The 22,799-nt window shown below is 35.4% G+C and overlaps 1 protein-coding gene across 1 annotated transcript in view; it reads left to right on the top strand.

Annotated features, from left to right (window-relative positions):
• The window catches only part of LOC149538085 (pentatricopeptide repeat-containing protein At3g26782, mitochondrial-like), a 57,253-nt gene that overhangs the window by 19,460 nt on the left and 14,994 nt on the right, over positions 1 to 22,799 (top strand). Inside the window, exon 2 of the mRNA XM_089799457.1 lies at positions 10,001 to 10,006. Within this exon, the coding sequence (XP_089655583.1) occupies positions 10,001 to 10,006 (6 nt within the window). The remainder of the gene's footprint in view (positions 1 to 10,000; positions 10,007 to 22,799) is intronic.

Genomic DNA, 22,799 nt, shown 5'->3' with positions numbered 1-22,799 from the left:
TCCCAGTACTACTCCAGCCTGAGCACGCTTAACTACAGAGTTTTCTCCATGGTTAAACCCAAAGCTTGCAACCCCATTTGCAAAACCTTCACCAAGTGTTGTGCCTTATGAACCATTCATTAGAAAGCCTCTTAAGCTCATCAATTGATAAGTAGGAGATAATTTCCACAGCAAGTCAAATTGTGATACTACTATCAGGATTTAACTGTGTGATTTTGAGTCAAACTCATTGACCCATGTTTCATGAGTAGTGATTCAACATGAATCCATCTCTCATGAGAATAAATGGAACACTTAGCACTCGTTTGATCTAGGTGATGCTCATAGGGGTGAAGCACTGGGACTTCTCGGGAGGTCACCAATCCCAGTACTACTCCAACTTAAGAGATGTAAGGTGGGATTTACACCTGGAATGTTGATAGGAGCACTATTCTATCTTTCACTTTGTTATGCAGTATTTCAGATAAGTATTTGGATGGGAGATTATATGTACTTTTCCAATTAGTTATTGTGAATAGCATACCAACCTGGCTTACCAATGCCTAGAGGGGGTAAGCGTGTCATGCAGTGCCAATGGCAGAAATTGAAACACACTTGAGTTTCCTCTTCAGCACCATCTAATCTAGAAATGGTGCCAAGATATTTGAAAAGCTCCAAAACTTGTAAGTTTTTGTGTATGCTGAGTAGCTCTCTTGGTTAATTGTACGTAAGTTCCTAGTGAGTCAAATTTGCAACTCACACTAAGTAACTGTGATTGTTCTTAAGCTTTTGGCTAGGGTTTCTGGCATTGGCCATGCTCCACCTACACCTGCTCGGTGCTTTATAAAGTTCCTTAATATTTCTACATTTTTTCCGTTGTCTTCATTTAAATTATGTAATATTACAATGAATCGAAGACGAAGATTCTATGAACATGGTTTAAGATGCATATCATTCTTATATATTAGAATAACTGCAAATGATTTTTTAGAGTTGTCTCTTGTTCTATGAATGCCCAGGCCAGTGAGATGAGGATTTTCCATCCTTGAATTTAAAACAATTCATAGGATTTAACAAAGTTTATTTTCGTATTTGTAGACTTTTTTAATTAAGCCAATAGACCTTTTCTTACTGTGGAACACAATGATGGAAAATTGTCAGATGCCACAAAAGTGTCTGATACTGCTCAAAAATTGTTTTGTCGACTAATTAAATGAGATTTTGAAAATGGAAGTGGCAGTGTGCAGAACAATGAGAGTGGCAACATGTAATCTCTACTACTCTTTGTTCACATACCACATCATTAACTATATCGCTCATTGCCAATTATGCTTTAGTCTTCTACATTTAATGACTTTTAGAAACATATGTACCAGCAGAGTGTAGGCAAAGATGTAAAGGTTAGAGCAAGAAAGGTAGGAAAATTATGCTTGCTTGCATCTTACCAATCTACCTGGTTGTGTTTGAGTTTATTAATACTCTCTTATTATTAGTTTTTATCATTTAATGTGTCTTACTATTTTCTTTGAATTTTATAGAACGACTAGTTCTCTACTCCAAGTTTATAGATAGTTCAAAACACCCTATTATAGATTGTGTTTTTGATTAAGAGAACAGTTTTTGGAGGGACCCTGAAACCTGATAGAAAGCAAGTTTTAGAAATAGGCGCCTAAAACCCACACCAAAAGATATACAATAAGCTCCACAAAGAGAAACTGAACAAAAACATAACATTACAAAGGCAGAGAAGGGGGTGCCAAACAACTTGCAATGCCCACAAACACAAGTTGGCAGTCAAGAAAAGTATATACACTAAATCAACAGACCGCCCAACAAAACAACAACAAATCAACAAGATTAAGACTTTCCCTTACATCCTTGCTTGTGGGATCTAAGGGTCATGTCGAAAGATGGAGAGGGGTTCTTTGAATGTTTTCCTTAAATCGTAAACATTCCATCTTCAACCTTGGTCGTCCTAGAATGCTAGCCATCAAACACATAGAACTATTAGAGCCAACAGAGATAAAGACAATAGGCGCAACCAAGGAGGCAAAGCCAACATCAGCAGTGACAAGGACAGGGACAAGGATGATAGGCTTTGCTAGAGATCGTGAACTGGTAACAACAGTAACAAGGATTAAAAAATAGACTTAGCAAGGGGTGTTGAGCCAACACCAACAAAGGATACATCACTTCCCACTATAGCAGGGGCAATAGGCTCCGACAACAAGCTCCTTCAGAATAGAAGGAGAAGTAGAAACAACAATAGTATAATTAGTTGAGTTACTATTAGCAAAGACAATAGACACACCTTCAAAAACGTCATTAGACAGAGGAACAACACCTTCCAAAGATGAAGTACCCTTAGAAGGATTAGAAGGAGACTTAACATCTTGTGCCAACATTGAAACATTGGTTTGCCCATTCGAATGAGAGGAGCCCTTATGAATTGTAAAATCATCATATGAAGCACCTTGCCACCATGAGGGAGACTTTTTTAGTTTAGCAATCCCTGTCCCACAATTAGTAGCAACATGCCCCATCCTGAAACACTTTTTGCATTTGAAAGGGAAGCCCTCATAGTCTAGAGGCTAGATCCAAGAGCCCATTGGAGACTTCAACTCAATTTGAGCAAGTAAACCCTTTGAAGCATCAATATCAACAATAATGCAGGAAAAAATAGAATGAAGCATATCAAACGAGTCCTCATCAGTCATCAGGAAATCACCCAGAGTGTCATCAACTTCTTCAAGGATAGGATCTGCCCAAAAACTGAAGAGGTAGGTAGGGTAACCCAAATAGGCACCTTGTTGAAGGTTTCGAAAGAAGGATTGAAATCTGCATGCCATGGCTTTATCATAAGAGGAAAGCAATTCTCCCATGTAAAAAAATGCTTGCATAAGATAATCTGTCTATTTGCAGCTCTCTTAAACTTGGCAACAAAAACCCCTTTGGCCAAAGGAAGTATGCCCATAGTATTTGAAATAAGAGGCTTCCACTAACTAGAAATCCACTAGTGAAGTTGAGGGAGAGATGGCCAAAAGCCCCTAGATTTGATGATGGCATGAGCTAATAGTGTAGAAGCCTAAAAGTTGATCTCTTCCACAAACTTCACCTTTAATGAGATAGCAATGGGATGACAGACATGGAAATGAGCAAGCCTAGTTTTTCCATTACCAGTGTTAGCAATCATAGCATATGAAGTGCCATTTGAGGGATCACCGGTAGCAACAATGCCCTTAGCAATAGGATCCCCACCCTGAGAAGCATTAGCCCACTTATCTTCAAAGGAAACTTGGTTTGCAACCTAAACTTCACAAACACAACAAGAGCACCCATTGCAAAAACCCTAAGCCCATAGAAATCCACACCAACACATAGAAGTTTCCTATCAGAGCCCTTAATCCCACCCGAGGAAGTAGAAACACTGTCAATAGAGAGTTTGGGCCCAACACGATTAGACGAGGAGGGCATAGCAACAACAAAAAAGAACGTTTCCTTCAACAGAAGATGGAAAATCACCCTCGAATGAGGCAAGACCTCCATCACCATTAGTAACCCTCTTTGCCTACACACATGGACCTACACCATAGCCAACAATGCCAAGAAAAGTGCTCCTAGCAATAGAAATATTAGGAGCCTTGATACGAATAGGGACATTCACATGGGGGCATTCACTGTAGTAGGGTGCCTTGGCCAAAAAATTGTAGTAGATGGGTTAAAATTGCTAGTAGTAGAAGAGGAGGGTAAAACACAAATAGGAAAGGCATTACCTCCAATGCCATCATTATAGGGGAGCTTAGACGCAGGGGTGGGATTTGAAAATGGTGGGCAAGAAGAAGTAGGAGAGAGCAACATTGAGAGTTGCATTAAGCTATTTGAAATAAATTCCTATTACAAATTGTGTTAATCTTGTTGCTCTTACTAGAATTGCAAAGCTAATTCTTCTTTTGAAAAACATCTCTAGAAATTCAATGAATAATACATGTGTTTTTTTTTTTAGATTGGGAAATGTTTACAAATAGTGAAATGGACTTATCAAAATAGTTGTGTGAAACCTTTGAAATCTTTATCCATTGTTACACTACTACATTTTGCACTAATTTTTGGCGATGATTCGTCGCACCAACTAACAACACTTCTTCGGTCGATCGACTAAACATGTCTTCACTAAATAGTCAAACTTTTCAACAATTGATTTGCCAATCGCACGACCGACGTAGATGAACAATGCAATGCCAATGCCACACTCCTTGGAATAGAATAAGGATAAGAAAATTTTGATTAGACATGTGCCAACGGGTCATCATTGGAATGCCTACACTTATTCCAACGAGTTTGTTGTCACATATATGACATCCACATCGAACATTCTTTTAAATTTATGTCCGTCGTCTAGTGACATGCGTCGAAAATTCTATCGAAAATTATCCTTGTTATGTTTGAATTCCAACAACCCGTGAATGGTATGTTTGAGGCAAGTTGAGGGCAGTAAAACTAAAATCCATATGCGTGGACAATATGAAAAGCTGAAAAACCATAATTTCCAACACACTTGCATTCCTATTAGAGGTGGATAATTTTTTTAGGTTATATGCTGTCAAGTGGATGTCAGAATTTTGACTTTTATAGGTGAGGGAATGCGCCCAACAAGCCAACGAAACAAAAAAACTAATAGACTAGAAGATTGTTAATCAAAACAATTATGAACATCCTTATTAAAAAACCACCAAGAAGTTCTGACCACCAATAATTTTTTGAATATCCTCAATAGATACAACCTTTACTTCTGCATATAAGAGTTGCTTAGAGAAGGTATATGCATACAAACTCACAGATTTACTAAAGCATTGTAAGGAGCTTAACCCAATGCCAAATGCACAAGTGATGATTTTGTAAGATTTGGATATATCACTTGTACATTTGTGGCTAGGTCATCTCCCAACAATGCTATGGAAAATTCTATGTGCTCGTAACCTATGCATATACCTTCTTTGATCAACTCTTATATGTAGGTGAAGGGTGTATATGATGAAGTTATTCAAAAAATTGTTGGTGGTCAGAACTCGTTGGTGGGTTTTACATATGGGAGTTCTTAGCTATTTTGATTAGATGTCTTTTGGTCTTTTAGGTATTTTGATTTTCTTGCTTGTTGAGAGCATTACCTCACCTATAGGAGTTGAAATTCCAACGTCCACCACATTCTATAACTTAAAAAAACCTATAGACATCTCTAATAGATATGCAAACATGAACTGAAAATTATGTTTTTAAGTTATGCATGTCATCTATGTTTATGGATTGAGGTTTCAATTGTTCTTGACTTGCTTCCTCAAAAGTACCTTGTGTGTTCGCGATAGTGGAAGCAAAATTACCTGAGCAAGAACACTATTGATCTTTTATATTGAACTAGGTCTGCCTCCTGCATTGCCTGAAACTAAGAGATTGACACAATAAACATCTGAAATCAACATTCATCTTCAATGGTTGATGTAGATGGTATAAAAAATTAATCTAGAAAAAATAGGTAGTGTAAAATGATAATCAAGGAAACAATATGCATGCAATGCCTTTAAAAAATGAATGACAACTAACAAAGAAATGATCGATTCCTAGAGGTTGTGTTAGAATACCTTATAGTCAATAAGCATCCTCCACAAACCATCTATCACAATACCCAAGCCGCTTTAGCCCGTGCTACTTAGGCTTCCGCCCTCGATGCCTTTTGCCCTCCTGCTATAGCTCGAGTTTTTGGTCCTACACTTAGTGCTCCAGTTGTTTGTGTTGTGGAGGTTTCTCCTGATTGATTTGACCTCTCATATGCGGATGTGGCTACTTATGTGGCAGGTATTTTTGCTCTTGTGCAGGAGGGGCTCCGTTCGGTTGCGCCTTCTATTACTCGTTCGACTGACCTGTTTTGGTATGTAATCTGCTTGTGCTTCATCTTGAACAAGATATTGTTGATAAGATCAATTCATATGTGGTGGATTACTCCTCTACAACTACTTTTTTTCATTTTAGGGGTTTTTGGCCCTCTTTCAAATTTGCATGCTTGAATTTCCAAATATTGGGAACTAATCATTTCGGATGTAGTGCAGATTTAACCTATAGCAAGGGGTTTTTTATTGTGAAACTTGCTAATGCTAATGACATAAATGCCATCTTATGTCGTGGTTTCTCTTAGGAGGAAAGGTTCCCCCTGATGGACAAACCTTGGTATCTGACATTTAATTTGACTACTAAAACCTTTAATAAGATTCCTCTTTGGGTGCAGTTGTTGAGTCTTCCCCTTCACTTTTGGCAAGATTTAGTCTTGGAGGCTATTGGGGATACCCTTGGTGATTTCATATTGGTTGATTCAATTTCTTCCAATGCCTATAGGACAACGTATGCTCACATCCTAGTGGAGATGGATACTTCCAAGGGGCTCCCAATAATGTTGAAGTTGGCTTCTCCAAATGGTTCTTGGTTTCAACTTCTTGATTATGAGGGTATTCCCTTCAGATGTAGGAAATTCCATATGCCCGATCATCTTGTTGCAAGATGCTCCTTTGACAAGGTTAGATCAAAGAAATCACCTTCTTGGTGGTTTGGATTTTTGGATGATCACTATATGGTTCAGAAAGTATCCACAAAGGTGGATGGTCTTCTCATATTGATCTCACTTTGGTTGATGATTTTGTTGTTGTTTCTGATGATTTGAATGTTGTCCCTATGATAGATTTGAATCAAAATGTTGTTTCTGACTTGTCACCTACTGATGTCTCTATTGATTCGATTGTTGTCCCTTTGATGACTTTGGGTCATAATGTTGATGTTGTCCCTTTTTCTATTGTTGACTTTGTCTAGAACACTATTTTCAGTGCTTTTGCTACTGCAGGGGTTTTGGGGGTTAGTGGGGATTGACAAAAGGTTGCTAGGAAGGTGGAGGATGGTTGGACATTAATTAAAGGAAGAAAAAGGCAAATCCTCCAAACTTTCATTTGATATGTCTTTACGTTCTCAAAAGACTGGACCAAAATGTAAATCTTGATGGTCTGTGGCTTCTTGGGTTGTTTGTCCTCTTGTTGGGAACTTTGGTGTGTCCCTTTTTTTTGCCAAGAGGTTTTCCACAGTTGTTCCCTCTTTTTTGCCAAGTGGTTTTCCATAGTTGTTTTAAGATCCTCATTGATATATCTTTCTTGTCCTTTGTAAAAGGTTTCGGGTCCTTTCAAAACCTGTTTTTACTTAATCAAAACAATAAGAAAAGAAATGAAGTAAAAAAATCATAAAATCCTATCAATAGGATACATAATCTTATTAGACTTTAAACAACCCAAATAGACAGCCTCACAATTAAACGCAAGGAAAAATCCACTACAAACTAAAGACACATCAAAAAACACATCAAAATGGTGCTTTTGGCAATCCCCCACAAAAGAAGTGTCAACCAAGAGTACCTTTGAAAACAAAAGAAACCTCGTATCATCCTTATTAATAGGCCTGGTTGATTGGACTTATGCTTGGACAATATAAAAGCATTGACAATCAACAAAGAGTCCAACTCTCAGACTATCCAAAAATAGACCAACTATAATACCCACCAATTCCTAACACCATCCCACTACTTCCATAAAGGACTAGCTAGGTAGCCACATCTTCTATCTTGCTAAACTATATAAAATAATATTAGAATAAAACTTACTAGCCTATCTGCAAACTCGCTGAGCATAATTATGAAAAAAGAGGGATATCCATTAAAACATCATTTATTATGGAGTTTTCCATGAATTTTATAGCATTTCAGAGTCCATGCATTGCACACTATAAAAAGTTATCCTTGTTCATCTTCAATGACCATGTAGATGGTATAAAAAGGTAATGTAGAAAAAAAAATGGTAGTATAAAATGATAATTTCACATTCTAAAATATACCAAAGTATGAGTTGTCTTACTAGTAGTTTCACATTCTTCAATGTAAAGCTACATTATTCATAATTCAATGCAAAGGCATTAAAGTATTGACTTGAAATGTAATTATTAAACCAACTCAAACAAAAAAAAATATATTTATTTAATGGTATACAAATGTGTTGAACTGCAATTTTGAAGTGTTTTAAAAGGTACAAAAAGAAAGAAATTACCTCAAATTTAAGTAATATGATAGGGTTACCCCACATGTGGTGGAGTAAATAATGTTAATGGGATCTATTGCGACTAAAGATTTGTTTTGCAGGATCAATGTTGCATTGTTTAACAAAAGTTTGTAAGATGCATCATTGCAATGATATAAAAGACATCAGCCATTTTTGGGTTATTCATTTTATTTACTAGTAGTAAAAAGTAAATTGTGTTGTTTTATGAATTGGTTTTGTTTAATGAATTGGATGAGCATGTGAAGTGTTAAAAAATTATACTTGCAAGTAATAAAGTTACATACTTTTGAGTTTGGGTACAGAAACAATGGATGCAAATAGTTGATTGACTCCAATAGTGCAAATGTTGAAGCCAAAAAAATGACTACTTTGTGATAGTCAAAAATACAAAAGATCAATTTCATTAAATGATAAACCAAGAAAGTATGAAATGCATAATAAGCCAAATAAATTTAAGACTCAAGTTATAGATAATTTGTAAATAGAAGCCAACAAAATGGTCCTTGGACTACTATCCCCAAAGCACATCCTACCAAAAAACTTAAATGTTGAAATTATATATAAACATATAAAATGCTAATAACAAAATAAAATTAGAAAGCATTCAACTTCGTTAAAAAACCTAAAGCACATTATAGCCTAACAAAGAGATGTAAAATATCAATAATTAGGAGAGAAACAAACCTTTAACTAATAAGGTTCCATGGCAAAGGAGCCATCAAAACGAAGAGTAGGTAAGAAGATATGCAAAATCAAGTTTGGATTATCTTTCGTATCAACAAAGAATGTATGATTTAAATAACAATGTAGAGTGTGATGCTAGTTGATTGATGAAGAGGATTTGAAAAGAGAGATATCAAGATGAACTAGTAAAGTTGTTGAGTAAAGAAGAGTAAGTATGATGGATAAGTAGGAGATGATTTCCACAACAAGTCAAATTGTGATATTGCTATTAGGATTTAATAGTGCAGTTTTTGTGTCAAACTCATTGACCCATATTTCATGAGTAGTAATTCAACAAGAATCTGTCTCTCATGAGAATAAATGGAACACTTAGCACTCATTGAATCTAGGTGATGCTCACAAAGGTGAAGCACTAGGACTTCCCAAGAGGTCACCCATCCCAGTACTACTCCATCTTGAGCGTGCTTAACTATGTAGTTCCATCCATGGTCAAACCCACTTTTCTTGTAACACTCACAAAGATAAAGCACTGGGACTTCTTAGGAGGTCACCCATCCCAATACTACTCCAACTTGAGCACACTTAACTATGGAGTTCCCTCCATGGTTAAACCCACTCTACTTGCAACCCCCACTACTCTGTAGTTAAGCACACTCAAGATGGAGTAGTACTAGGATGGGTGACCTCCTAGGAAGTCTCAGTGCTTCACCTCTATGAAAGGGGGTTGCAAGAAAAGTGGGTGTAACCATGGAGGGAACTCTGTAGTTAAGCCTACTAAAGTTAGAGTAGTACTAGGATGAGTGACTTCTCAAAAATTCCTGGTGCTTTGCCTCTTTGAGCATCACCTAAGTCCAATGAGTGTTAAATGTTCCATTTATTCTTATGAGAGATGGATTCGTATTGAATCACTACTCATGAAATTTAGGTCAATGAGTTTGACTCAAAATCTACACAGTTAAATCTTGATAGCAATATCATAATTTGACTTGTTGAAATCATCTCCTATGTATCAATTGATGAGCTTAAGGGGCTTTCTAATGAATGGATCATAAGGCACAACACTTGGTGAAGATTTTAGCAAATGGTGTTGCAGGAAGAGTGGGTTTAACCATGGAGGGAACTCCACAGTTAAGCATGCTCAAGTTGGAGTAGAACTAAGATGGGTGACCTCTCAAGAAGTCTTGGTGCTTCACCTCTATGAGAAAAGTGTGCTAAAGTTGGAGTAGTACTGAGATGGGTGACCTGTTGGGAACTCTTGGTGCTTCACCTCTGTGAGCATCACCTAGATCTAATGAGTGCTAAATATTCCATTTATTCTCACGAGAGATTTATTCATGTTGAATCACTACTCATGAAATATGGGTCATTGAGTTTGACTCAAAAATTACACAGTTAAATACTTATAGCAATATCACAAAGTATGATGGAATTATGAAGGGCACTTGATCAATTAGTATTTGACAAGATAATGTATTATTTGATTATTGTATTTAGTGAAGAATAAAGATGAGTTGAAGTATAGAAGAGATTATTGATAGAAGTTATGAAGTTAAGTAAACACTTGTTTGACCGAGTGATAGGTAACTAGGTCAATGAAGAAGTTAAGAATAACCGAGCAACAGATTAAGGAACTTATATATTAGTCGAGTGTTGGTAATGTCTAAGTGAAATGAGGGGAAACTGAAGTTATGACCAAGTACACTATTAGCTGAACAAGCCAGTGTAAGTCGAGTGAGACAGATCAATAGTGAGTGAGCCACCTAGTAATGACATAGTTGAAGAACATATTTGTGGCTGAGTGTGAGCAATTTAATAATTTTTGAAAGAATCAATATTTGAGGCTGACACAATTGAATTTACAGATCAGTCAAAGTGCATTGAAGATAATAATTGATGAGATGGTGTATTTAATGCATGAATTGCGTTTGTTAAGTGATCTAAGGTGAAGATTCAATGAGAAGTTTCTAGAAGTTTCAAGAAAGAAGGAAAAAATGATGAATAAATTCAATGATTCTGATGAAACCCTATGATCTATGATTATGTTTAAGTGGTAAAAGATTTAACCTATCTATTTAAGGAGGCATATGGGATGGTTTTCATGTTAGTTGTCTAGCGAATTTTTGGAGAACAAGTGAAGAAAAGATTTGCAAAGGAAAAGTGATAAGTTGGTGATCGCAAGATTGCTTGAAGAGTTGCTAAGCAGACCAAAGATGGAGAATGTGATGAAGATCAATCATTAATGAACTAGGAATGAGTTGAATGGAGATTTGAACATGGAAAGTGAGTTGTATTTTATCAGATCAACTTAATTGTTACTTTTTGATTATTGTGGTAGTAAAATCCTTTAATCAAGGTTGACCTAACAATCATATTGTAAATCACTTAACCAAGGTGCACTAATACATTTGGCATCGATTTGCGACGGCTAAGTGTCTCAATTACGATGGAAATGTGTCGCCACTGCGACAATAGTAGACGTCGTTGTTTTTTAGTTGCAAATTATGACGTCTATCCTCTGCCATCACAATTTTGACGCTTGTCCATCACAATTTAACCACTTTATTTCGGCATGACTCCTGTCGCAATGCCTGAGACGTACATCGCAATTTTGATGTCCACCTACGCATTGCGATGGGGTCGTGTCAGCATCTGGCCATGGGTTCGCTATGGCGCCATCCGTCCAATTACTTCCCTAAACGTCGCAATTACGAGATCCTCAAAAAATTACGACAGGGACTTGACGGCATTGGCTGCAGGCTAGCTGTGGTGTCAACGCCGTGACCATCGCAATTCTTTCTAGGACGTCGCAATTGCGACGTCTTAGCAAGAATTGCAACGGAGATGCTATGTTTGCGACGCACGTTTCGTCGCAATGGTCAAGCGGATGTTGCAATTGCGATGTCAACGAAAAGCACTGGGGCAGGGCCACTATGGCAGTGACGGCAACTACCGTCGCCGCCATAGTGACCTCGCCGCAAGCATATTCAGCCTGTTGTGCCTTCAGCCATGGTGTTTTTGGTACTTTTGGCTGGAAATACATTTAGTTTCTTGACTATATTTCTACAACCTATGTGGATGCATAGCTTTTACACATGACCCATTCATTTGCCTTCCCTTACAGAGAAAAGTACCATTTTTGCCTCTCTGCCAAAAGGAACATATAAAGATTCATTAGGACTAAAAGCAATTTTCTCAAAAATAAACATATACACTGCAGCGTTAATACAAAAAACAAGCACCTGAAATAAGGAACCATCTTCCAGGGATAGGAGCTTAGTAGCCTCACTCTCATTATCTATAGAATTGTGGACCACACTACCATTCTCTAGATGCTCACCAGCTACAAGTTTACCATTTGAATCATTTTTTGGAAGTTTAGTAGCATGATGTCGAGTAATAATACCTATCAAACCATTTGTAGAATGTTTGACATTCTCATGATCTGTTACCATTAATTTTTGAATAACCTTTAGAATTTCTACCAATATAGTTCTCATTATCATTGCTCACATCACAGTTCTGAGAATGTCTAACAACCATAATATTAAAATTACCCACAGAATCAGTTCCCTTTATTTCAGATTCCTGCTTCTTAACATTATTACTAGACCCATTCGATGTGCATCCATTACTTATGGTATGACTTGTCCAGAAGACATTATTTGTTTGAATACCATTGGTTCTTGGAGGCACCATCTGTAATGTAGCATCATGATCTGCTAATGATCTAGATTTACTGCATGACTGGCCAGAACTTGTGTTCTTTTCTAGACTTTCTGAAATGAAATTGACATTTGACAAATTTTCTACTTGTTGGGATATCTTGTTTACACCTGCAACGCTAAAAGAGATTGTTGTTTGGAAAGAATGCATGTTTTCTATCACCTGGGGGGCATATGAATCTTGTAAGTGGTTTTCCTTTGGATGTCCAATGTTTAATGACACCCTCTTCTTTAGTTTAGAGCCATTATACTGAGATTCAGACCCACCTGCTGTTTGAATGCTAGTTTTCTTATCTCGTATATAGAATAGCATGTAAGCTTTCTGGGAAAGCACACTTTTCTCACTGGCTGAATAGACCTAGAGTACAAAATTTCATAAGAATAACTTCAATTAGTCTAAGCAACTTCAGTATAATTAGTGTTACTATATAAAGAAAAGGTTCTACATAAAATTGTAGTTCTTTTGTGTATTCTGTTATACACAAATTATAATGAGCTTGCTCCACAAAATTAAACATGTCTTCACAACTGTAGCAAATGTATACCCGATTATCATCTAAAGCATGCCAGATGCCTGTGGATGAATGAATAAAGTAGAAATAATGACCAGAATGTGTGCTCCAGCCATCATGAACAAGAACACCATAAAGAGTGTTCTTAAAATTGCCCTCCTGTGATTGATCAATAGACAGAGAAACTAGAATATCATTCAAATGTGCAAAATTTATTATAAAACTAGTAGATATTACAAAAAACTATATTATTAGATTCCACTGAAAATGTGATCCACTGGAAAATAATATTGTAAGGGCTACTTACATGTGAACTACTAACAAATGGTTTGAGATCCAACGTACAACCAAAGTCTACTTTTTTGTCAATTTTTCCTCCAAATCCAACTACACTGAAGCGCTTGAGATGAATTGCAAGAACATGTGGTGCTTTATCAATTTTGAGTTGTTCTAGAGCCTTCACTTTTACTTTGCATCGTTCACATTGATCTCTTTTCACACCCCCATCTAACTACTCCACTATCATGTAATGGGATAATGCTTTCAACAAGGAATCTGCTCGAATGATCTCTAGGCTCAAATCTAAGAAAGGATCAAATTTATTTGAGAAATAAGAACATTGTGTGCACTTCACCTACAAGCCAGATTGAAGCAATTGTTAATGGATAAAATACTTTCCTAAGACTATAAGCTAGAGTTCCCAGCATAAAAATAATTTTGAAAGTTTTAAGTGACTCAAAAAAGCAGAAATAATGACTAGAATGTGTGCTCCAACCATCATGAACAAGAACACCATAAAGAGTGTACTTAAAATTGCCCTCCTGTGATTGATCAATAGATAGAGAAACTAGAATATCATTCAAATGTGCAAACTTTATTATAAAACCAGTAGATATTACAAAAACTATATTATTAGATTCCACTGAAAATGTGATCCACTGGCAAATAATATTGTAAGGGCTACTTACATGTGAACTGCTAACAAATGGTTTGAGATCCAATGTACAACCAAAGTCTACTTTTTTGTCAATTTTTCCTCCAGATCCAACTACACTTAAGTGCTTGAGATGAATTGCAAGAACATGTGATGCTTTATCAATTTTGAGTTGTTCTAGAGCCTTCACTTTTACTTTGCATCGTTCACATTGATATCTTTTCACACCCCCATCTAACTGCTCCACTGCCATGTAATAGGATAATGCTTTCAACAAGGAATCTGCTCGAATGATCTCTAGGCTCAAATCTAAGAAAGGATCAAATTTATTTGAGCAATAAGAACATTGTGTGCACTTCACCTACAAGCCAGATTGAAGCAATTGTTAATGAATAAAATACTTTTCTAAGACTATAACCTAGAGTTCCCAGCATAAAAATAATTTTGAAAGGTTTAAGTGACTCAAAAAAGTAGAAAAAATGACTAGAATGTGTGCTCCAGCCATCATGAACAAGAACACCATAATCAATCATTTTCTAACATCTTTTTATTTTGTTTATCACCTAGTGCATCATTCTATTTGTGGATGATTCTTATTGGTGAAAACAAAGTGAATATTGTTACCAGTCACAAAAATTGTTTCCAGTGTCGAACTAGAATATACAACAAACTCTGTGACTTGCCTTCTATTAGTATATAAAGCTTTCACAAAGCTTCCTCTTATCATATGTAATATGTTAGGATATAGAGCAATCCGGATTAATCATTTAAGAAACAAAATGGCTAAAGAGATGAAATTCAACTGCTTCAAAAATTTAGCTGGGCATATAACAAATGTAATGTTGTAATACAAAATTGAGCCGGCCTGGCATAATGAAAAAAGAATGGACAAATGCATGATCTCTGTTGCTATTTGAGTGAATGAAATTCTTCAATGCATGATTGGATTCATGTATGTCATTATAAATTTTGACAATTTTTTCTTTGTCACACCTTCCATCCAATATTTTCCACAATGTCTCTGTTATATTCTTTCCAATATGCATAGTATCAAAAAAATGCACAATTTGTAAGTGCTCGTAGTAGGGCAACCTACTAAATTGTCTGGGATAGCTTTTTAGTCCCTTTGGAAGGTTGTCAGTATTGCCTTGATGACCTTCACGATCATCAATTACACAATTAGTAAACAAAAATCACAATAGAAATATATAAATTATAAACATAAACCATTAGGTGGAGCGACATTACCTCGACGATTAATTCTATTATATTCCAACTTCCATACGCAAGGTGTCATTCTTTGTGGCTTTGATGTAGTCTCTTCTTTCCCATTGAAAAGATGTTTTTCCGTACTTCGATACTTATGATTCCTATGGAGGAAGTGTCTACACTCATCAAACACTTGCTTTCCTAAACTTTTTGAATGACGAGATTTCATCTTTGGACCACAAACTGGACATGCAAATTTTCCCTTTGTTTGAAGACCTACAAGATAATGATATAATTGGATTATTAAATATGTTGATTTTTATAATTAGAATTATTGTGCGCAACTTGAATTCACTATAACATACCACAAAAATGTGTTAGCCCTAGGGCATCATGTATTGTCCATGCAAGTATTGCATGGAATTGAAATTGTCTTTGTCATATTGGTCTAGACACGTCATACATAGTGACACCATTCCATAACTCCACCAACTCGTCGATAAGAGGCTCAATATATACATTCATATCTTTTACTTGATATTTACCTACTTGAATGAACAGTAACATTACATAATTATTGTGACCGTTTTATTGCAAAATTTGTAAGTACATGTAAATTAATAACTATCAAATGATAAGATACCTGGAACAATCATTGCCAACATAACGTGCTCCCTCTTTATTGACATCCACGGAGGAATGTTATTGTTGATAACAAAAATAGGCCACACTGAGTAAACAGATCTCATCTCTCCAAATGGATTGACACCGTCCCCTGCCAATAAAAACTTGAGATTACGAGGTTCTTCTTTGAAGTGTTGCCACTTTTCCTCTATGTGCATAAATGCTGAACCATCCGCATGGATTCGAATAATGTCATCTCAACTTCTATTGCATGCATGATAATCCATAAATTGAGCCAAGCTACTACACCTGAATAATTGTCGCATCTGTGGAATAATGGGGATGTAACGAAGAACCTTTTGAGGCACCTTTTTTGTTAGTCGATCTGTTCGATATCTACTTGTATGACGTACAAGGCATTATGTTGCAAATTCATGTTCTTTATAATATATAATATGATCATTGGGACAAGCATGCATTTCTTCATACTCCATTCCAATATCTTTCATAACAGCAGTTAATTCTCAATATGAACGAGGTAGAATATTTGATGATGGTAACAGAAACTCGCCTATCAATCTATGGAAAAAAATATAAGTTGTTAATATAAACAATATTAGTGGTACATTTTTCACCCTTTGTTAACTATAAAGACATATATGACATACCTTAACATACGTGACATTTTTATGTTGGATAAACCATTCATAACCTTCAAGTTCAACAACAACAATACAACAGAGAGAAGAGTTGTTTGGGAGTCTTTGTATAGGGGCTCATATGCCTTTTGAAGTAGAGGTACATCGAGGCTATCATCATCATCGTGATTAGATACGCTTGGACTAGATGTGTCATAGATCAATGTATTTATACCATCCTCTTCAATTGTGTTTTCTAGTGCATGATCGTCATCTTCCATGGGATCATTATCTTCACCTTGGATATTTGCACCTCCATGTTCCTCCACTTCAAAAACCATATTCTTCAGATTGTTGTGGTTCATATCATGTACTTCCCTGGGAAGATCAACCTATATAAAATTGATTAACATAAATAAACCATGATCATCAACTCATCATCAAGTGATTTCATATGTATATAAATTGTTAAAATGATATAATGAACGACTTACCAGTGGATGATAGTCATGCCCCCCTTCAATGTGACCATTCTCCCTACAATGTCTCTTAACTGTTTTGATTAGCAGTCTTCTACGGTTTAAGCCCTTACAAATATTGCAAGGACAATAACATTTTCCATCACCTTTTCTTTTCAAGTTAGACCACAATCTAGCGATTGTCTCCCTGTTTTGTTCTTCACTTATATTATCTAACATGATCGTTCCTTGCAGGAAGAAAAAATTGGGCTATGAAAACTTCGGTCTACAACTTTCACAAACTAAGTAAAATTGTTGAAAGTACACAAATCTTCTTAGACCTAGCTAAATACTTTAATATTTTAAAAATACTTTCTTTGACTTTATTCCTAAGATTATTTGTAAAACTTTGACCAACCACCTGAAGGTCTTATTTCAAGAGACCTTACAACATTAAGCCACTAAAAGAAATTTCAAAACATATAAGCTAAAAGTTTAGTTAAAATATACATTATAATAAAAAATATACAATTTTCATACTCGAGTGCACGGCTATAACTTGTGCAACGACCTTCTTGCTTACCTGTAGAAGCTCTCCAACAATCAAATTATACAAACTACAAGGCCTAACAACAATTTCAAAACATATAAGCTACAAGTCTAGTTAAAATATACATTAGATTAGATTCAACAATAGCAAGCAATGTTATTCAGAATTAGATTCAACAAACCTTAGCAGTGTAAATAGCCATCTTGTCTAAACTGGACTCCAGACACGAGGGGGCATTCACATACTCTTCCCCTAAAGGTATCCTAAAGAACAAAAGCCACTATTCTTGAGTTTGTGAATTGCACCTCAAGATGAATGAAGCTTAAAAGGAATGAAAATTGTTTTCATACATTTAAATCGGGATGTAATATTTATTCATAAGTATATACCTTGCAAGCACTTAAAATTGTTGTTATATGTGTTGCAAGAAAATAAGTTTCAAGATAAGTTTACATTGTTGTTATATGTGTTGCAGGAAAAGAAGAACTTTACATTGCTTTAACTTGCCATTGATGAGTATCATCTAAGACTTTTACACACTTTTATATGTATGTTCAGTGAGCACAGATCAAGAACAATGGTAAATGTTGAAAATAACAAAACAAATATGTCATCAAATGGAATCCATAACAGTGACGACGAGACAATGAGATGGACTATTATAGAAACTCAGAGATGACAGGACATGACAAGATGTACATTTACCATTGTCTAGAGGAGCATCATCATCAGAGGTTACAGAAGAGCTATCAACAATGATATGAGTAGATTTAATGACATTAAAAAAGCATGATCACAATTAATTTTAGTGAAGAAGAAGATCAAAACTATGATAAATATTAGAGAGCATGACTCATATGATGAGGGGCAGAAAGAGAGATAATTTCACCTTTTTGTTAAAGGTATTTAGTGTTTTCAAGGCGATTCACTATCCTTGGATACATTCACAGCTTTTATTTGAAGGATATTCACCATATAATGATCATCAATTAACTGTCTTGTCTAAGGGGTCCAAGCACTAATGTCAAAGACCATTTTCTATTAATAATGGTATGCTTGTTGCACATTGCCTTTTCTTGTAAAAGGGGATCTATGCGATGTTGTGGATATTGTGATTTGGTATATTAATATATTGGGATATTTCTTGGTAATGTGAGATCTTATTGAGATCCACCCTCTTGGCATGTTGGCCAATGGAGTCATGTTATTATATTGTAGCCTTCCAACAGATTCTTCCTCAAAGTTTATATATACATTCATTATACACGATGACCTTCTATTATCAATATGAAGCGATGCATAGATTCATACGATATTTTTGAAGAGAAATATTCTAATCATTAGCACTGATCAATAACAACTATGTCCCTGTGCATATTCAGTCAGATGCCTGGGTATTTCTACTGTAGTAATTCAGGGGTTCTCATAATAATCTTCAAATTTATCCCACTATGTTTGATAGTCACTATTCCTTCTCCAATCATTGCGTAAAGGTATGTACAACTACACACGACATGTATATATTTTAATCTCTAAAAACTAGAGTGTTTAAAGTCTTTTCTGTCATACTCTCCAAGTGCAGTTATTTCCAATGATGATGTGGGAACTACTGCCTTTTGCTCACCGCTTCACGTCCATCTGCATATTTGAGCAATTTTTATGGATATCTTATACTTGTTTTGGTCTTGTCAATATTTGTTGCAAGTAGAGATTCATATTTCTTTGTATTTGTGGAAAAGTCCACTTGAATTTTTAGAATTGATTGAATTAAAGTCAAATGACAAACTAAACTCCCATATTCGTTGACTGTAGTGTAAGAGATGTTGAGCATGTAATTTCATGCTGCCAGTTTTTCCATACCAAAATGGAAGTTCACAATCTTCTTCCTTAAGTTTCTCTCTTTCCAATATCTGACTGTGTGTTAATAGTTCCTTTGGTGAATTTGATGTGCATGAAGAATTGCATAATATGTTGCCATACTATGCTGGTACATATGTTTCAATAGACCACCCCTTGAAAAACTTAACATGAATCCTCCATCGTTAATTATGCTTAGTTATAATATAGGAATTGCATCTCTTCTAGTCCTCATTTTGACATTGATGCTGACACTTGTGATCTGGCTCACACTTTTGACATTAATAGCAATATTTAATCATGAATCTCTAACATTCTCTTAATCAGTATACTGTTTGAACATAAGTAGTGGGTAAGATCTAAAAATTGATCATTGAGTGCATGCATCAAATTGGTTTTTAGGATTTAGAATGGCAAAAAAATGAGGATTTACATAGTCACACATGAAGATTCTCCCCTTGGCATGGAACTCAGAATACAAGAGACAAGAGATGGTAGAAGGGTCCATTATTAGATTTTTCTGCATGGGGCAAGGAATTAAGGTGTGATCTGTTATATTGTCCCCATACTTCCACTGTTGAACACTACAATGGTTGGCAATAAATTAGGTCCAACAATTATTAGGACTATTTGGATGGTTTAGAACTTCAGCATCTGCATTATTCATCGATTGCATCTGAGTTTCATTTGATTATATTGATTGGTGTTGATGTCTGTATTATGTTCACCCACAAAGGTCTGAATGCACTCCAAAATCCCTCAAGTCTTCATTTCAGCATGCAGAAAGTTCCCAAATGCACCAATGTACCCATAATTGTGACATTTTTCACCACAGGTCCCACCTATCCTCTTAAACAACTTAGAGCTTCATTGATAGTTTGATTTGACCCTACAACTACTAGATTCAATTTGAAGGCTCCAATAAAATTGTCCTTTATGTGGTTGGCATGAAGTTGAAGAAAAATCGATGCTCATCCATGCCACATTTATTATTGCATGACCCAAAGATTTACATATCATCTCTAGGCCACTATTTCAGCTTCTTTTTTCTAGTGATTTCATCATCATTGCACAAAATTTAACACACCATCAAGGTTATGGTGAATGAATAGGAGGCTCTTCTAACAGGCAACAAGTGAGATCAAAGATTTTCACATGTAGTGGTTGGTTTTACAACTGTTTGTGCACAAGCACAAAGTGATAGTGATTTTTTGTTCATTTTTGTTCATGTTGTTAGCATTGTTGTCCTAATTTAAGTGTGTAATGATGCAATTGCTTTAACAAAATCCCCTGCATGTTTTACGCTTAGTTCCAAGGGTTCCTTGGCGGGGCACTACATAGCCAGTACAACCAAAATAATTTCAAATAGAAACTATTTAGTAACCAAGACAGAAAATTCTTCTAATAGAGAACACTACATAGAACCAGATCTAAGACACTATCGTGCATAGAACTGAATTTTATGGTTGTGATCTTCTTTTCAAATCTATGCAGTACAGAACATTATACTTATGTGTATAGATGCACTTCCTGTATGCGATCCAAAGCTCGTATGTTATCAAGTGTGTCCAATGATGGGGAGAGACCTCCGTGCAAGCAGAAGATCTGCAATGAAACAAAAGAAAAGAAAATTTTCTTATAGTAAGAACAAGTTTGTTGTGTTGCACAGGGTACCAACAAAATAGTATATAATATCTTTTTCTTTACCTGGCTTTCAATGAGGGCTGTTAGTGGCAAGTAATCAAAGAGATCTGTAAAATATTTCCATATTATCTCAGACATTCATCATAAAATCCATACTTGAAATTGCAAGAAAACAAAATAATTCTTGAACACAGTCGAAAAATTAAGATAAATTACAAATAGATTGACAAATTTTGGTCAGCTTTCTAATCTCCCCATTCGGATACTAATATTTTGCCTCCCATAATTTAGATATAGCCTCAAATGGAAAACAATGTACATGTCTGCTTTAAGCATGATGATATGAAGAAATACTATAGTTAGTGCCCCTCGTCAAACAAGCCAAGCAACAATTTTTTTTGTTAATTTGAAGTTCCTAAACTGAATTATGTTCCCCTACGTAATTTGAAATTTATGTAACAAATCCTCTTCTACCTTTCAATGAAGTCAAGGATGGTGGAGGAGTTAATTTAATATTTACTAAATTGTAGGACAATTTATCTTGGGAAATATAGGAGTTGTACGTGTGTTACAAAAATGATTTTTGAACTCTAACCAGCTGCATTTCATAAATGTTGACTTGGGTGAGAAAATGGTTGTATTTAAATTGAGAAATGATGTTAATTCATTTGAATTTAAGAGATTATTGTTTATTGAGCTCACCATTTGTTACAATTCAGCATGAGAGCCTTTAATAGAAAAGTCAAGTTGATAACATATTTAAAAATAATGCATTTGATGCAATCATGCATTTTGATGTTGTTGCTTATGTTGGAGATAGTAGTCTTGACCCATTAAGCTATATTATGATTATGTGAATTTATATTCTATCCATTTGCAAGTTATGGATTGGAATTATTTGCAAAAAATTTTTTTAATATCAATTTCTTCTAGAGAGTGAATCAAGAGTGTGCAGTGGTACCAGTGGATTTGGAAGAGAGCGGTGGATGACCCATGTTTTTTTTAGCTCTAGTATAGTCATTCATGACAAAGCTTACATGTCATGTGTGGGAGTAACTCTAGAATGTCACAAATTAGTATATTATTATAGTTCAAATCTTGTTTATTTTAGTTTTAGTTTTATTTTGTAAAAGTCAATCTAGATTTAAATAATTATGCCTTTAGTTTCAAATTTAATGGGGGATTGAATTGAACTAACTATTTCCTCTTATTAACTAGTATACCAAATTACAACATTCATTTATTTATGAATAAAATAGAGATGCTTAGTAAAAGAAATTTGCTCAAAAATAGGTATGGAGGTTTGTGTTTACTGGAGGGTAGCATGACCAAGCTTAAAAATAATAAGAATGGAAATACATGTGATCAGTGGATTTGTACATGTGAACAATGTGGCAAGCTCAATTTGTAGGGGTAAGCCATATGGATGCCTAATTTTCATGGAAGCACCTTCATGCTCGCCTTCAACTTGGGACCTCATTGCTCCATTTGACAACATAACAACTCAGTGTCCATTTTTGGCTACTCAAAGTCGTGTCTATTTATCTCCAATATTTGGTGCATTGAGATTTTGGTGAAACTGTTGTTATTTATTTCCCTTATTTACCAGGTTGAATATGTTGAAACATATGAACTACAGTTGTTTGCATTAATATGGTTATGGTTTAAATGTAAAATGATTGTCTGATTTTCATTGTAGATATTATCATAATATTTGATTAGACACTTTGACTCTATCAAAGGCAATACTTTCCAATAAAGATTCATCTTAGACCACACCCAATATAGACACTTCCTCACTGTTGTGATTTAATGATACCCTGAATTGTTCCTTCAATAAATCTGGATCATCA

Source organism: Cupressus sempervirens, chromosome 9, assembly GCF_028749045.1.
Source record: "Cupressus sempervirens isolate cs-2001-9-10 chromosome 9, ASM2874904v1, whole genome shotgun sequence".
In the NCBI taxonomy this organism is placed as follows: Eukaryota; Viridiplantae; Streptophyta; class Pinopsida; order Cupressales; family Cupressaceae; genus Cupressus; species Cupressus sempervirens.
This window is presented reverse-complemented; position numbering and strand designations above follow the sequence as displayed.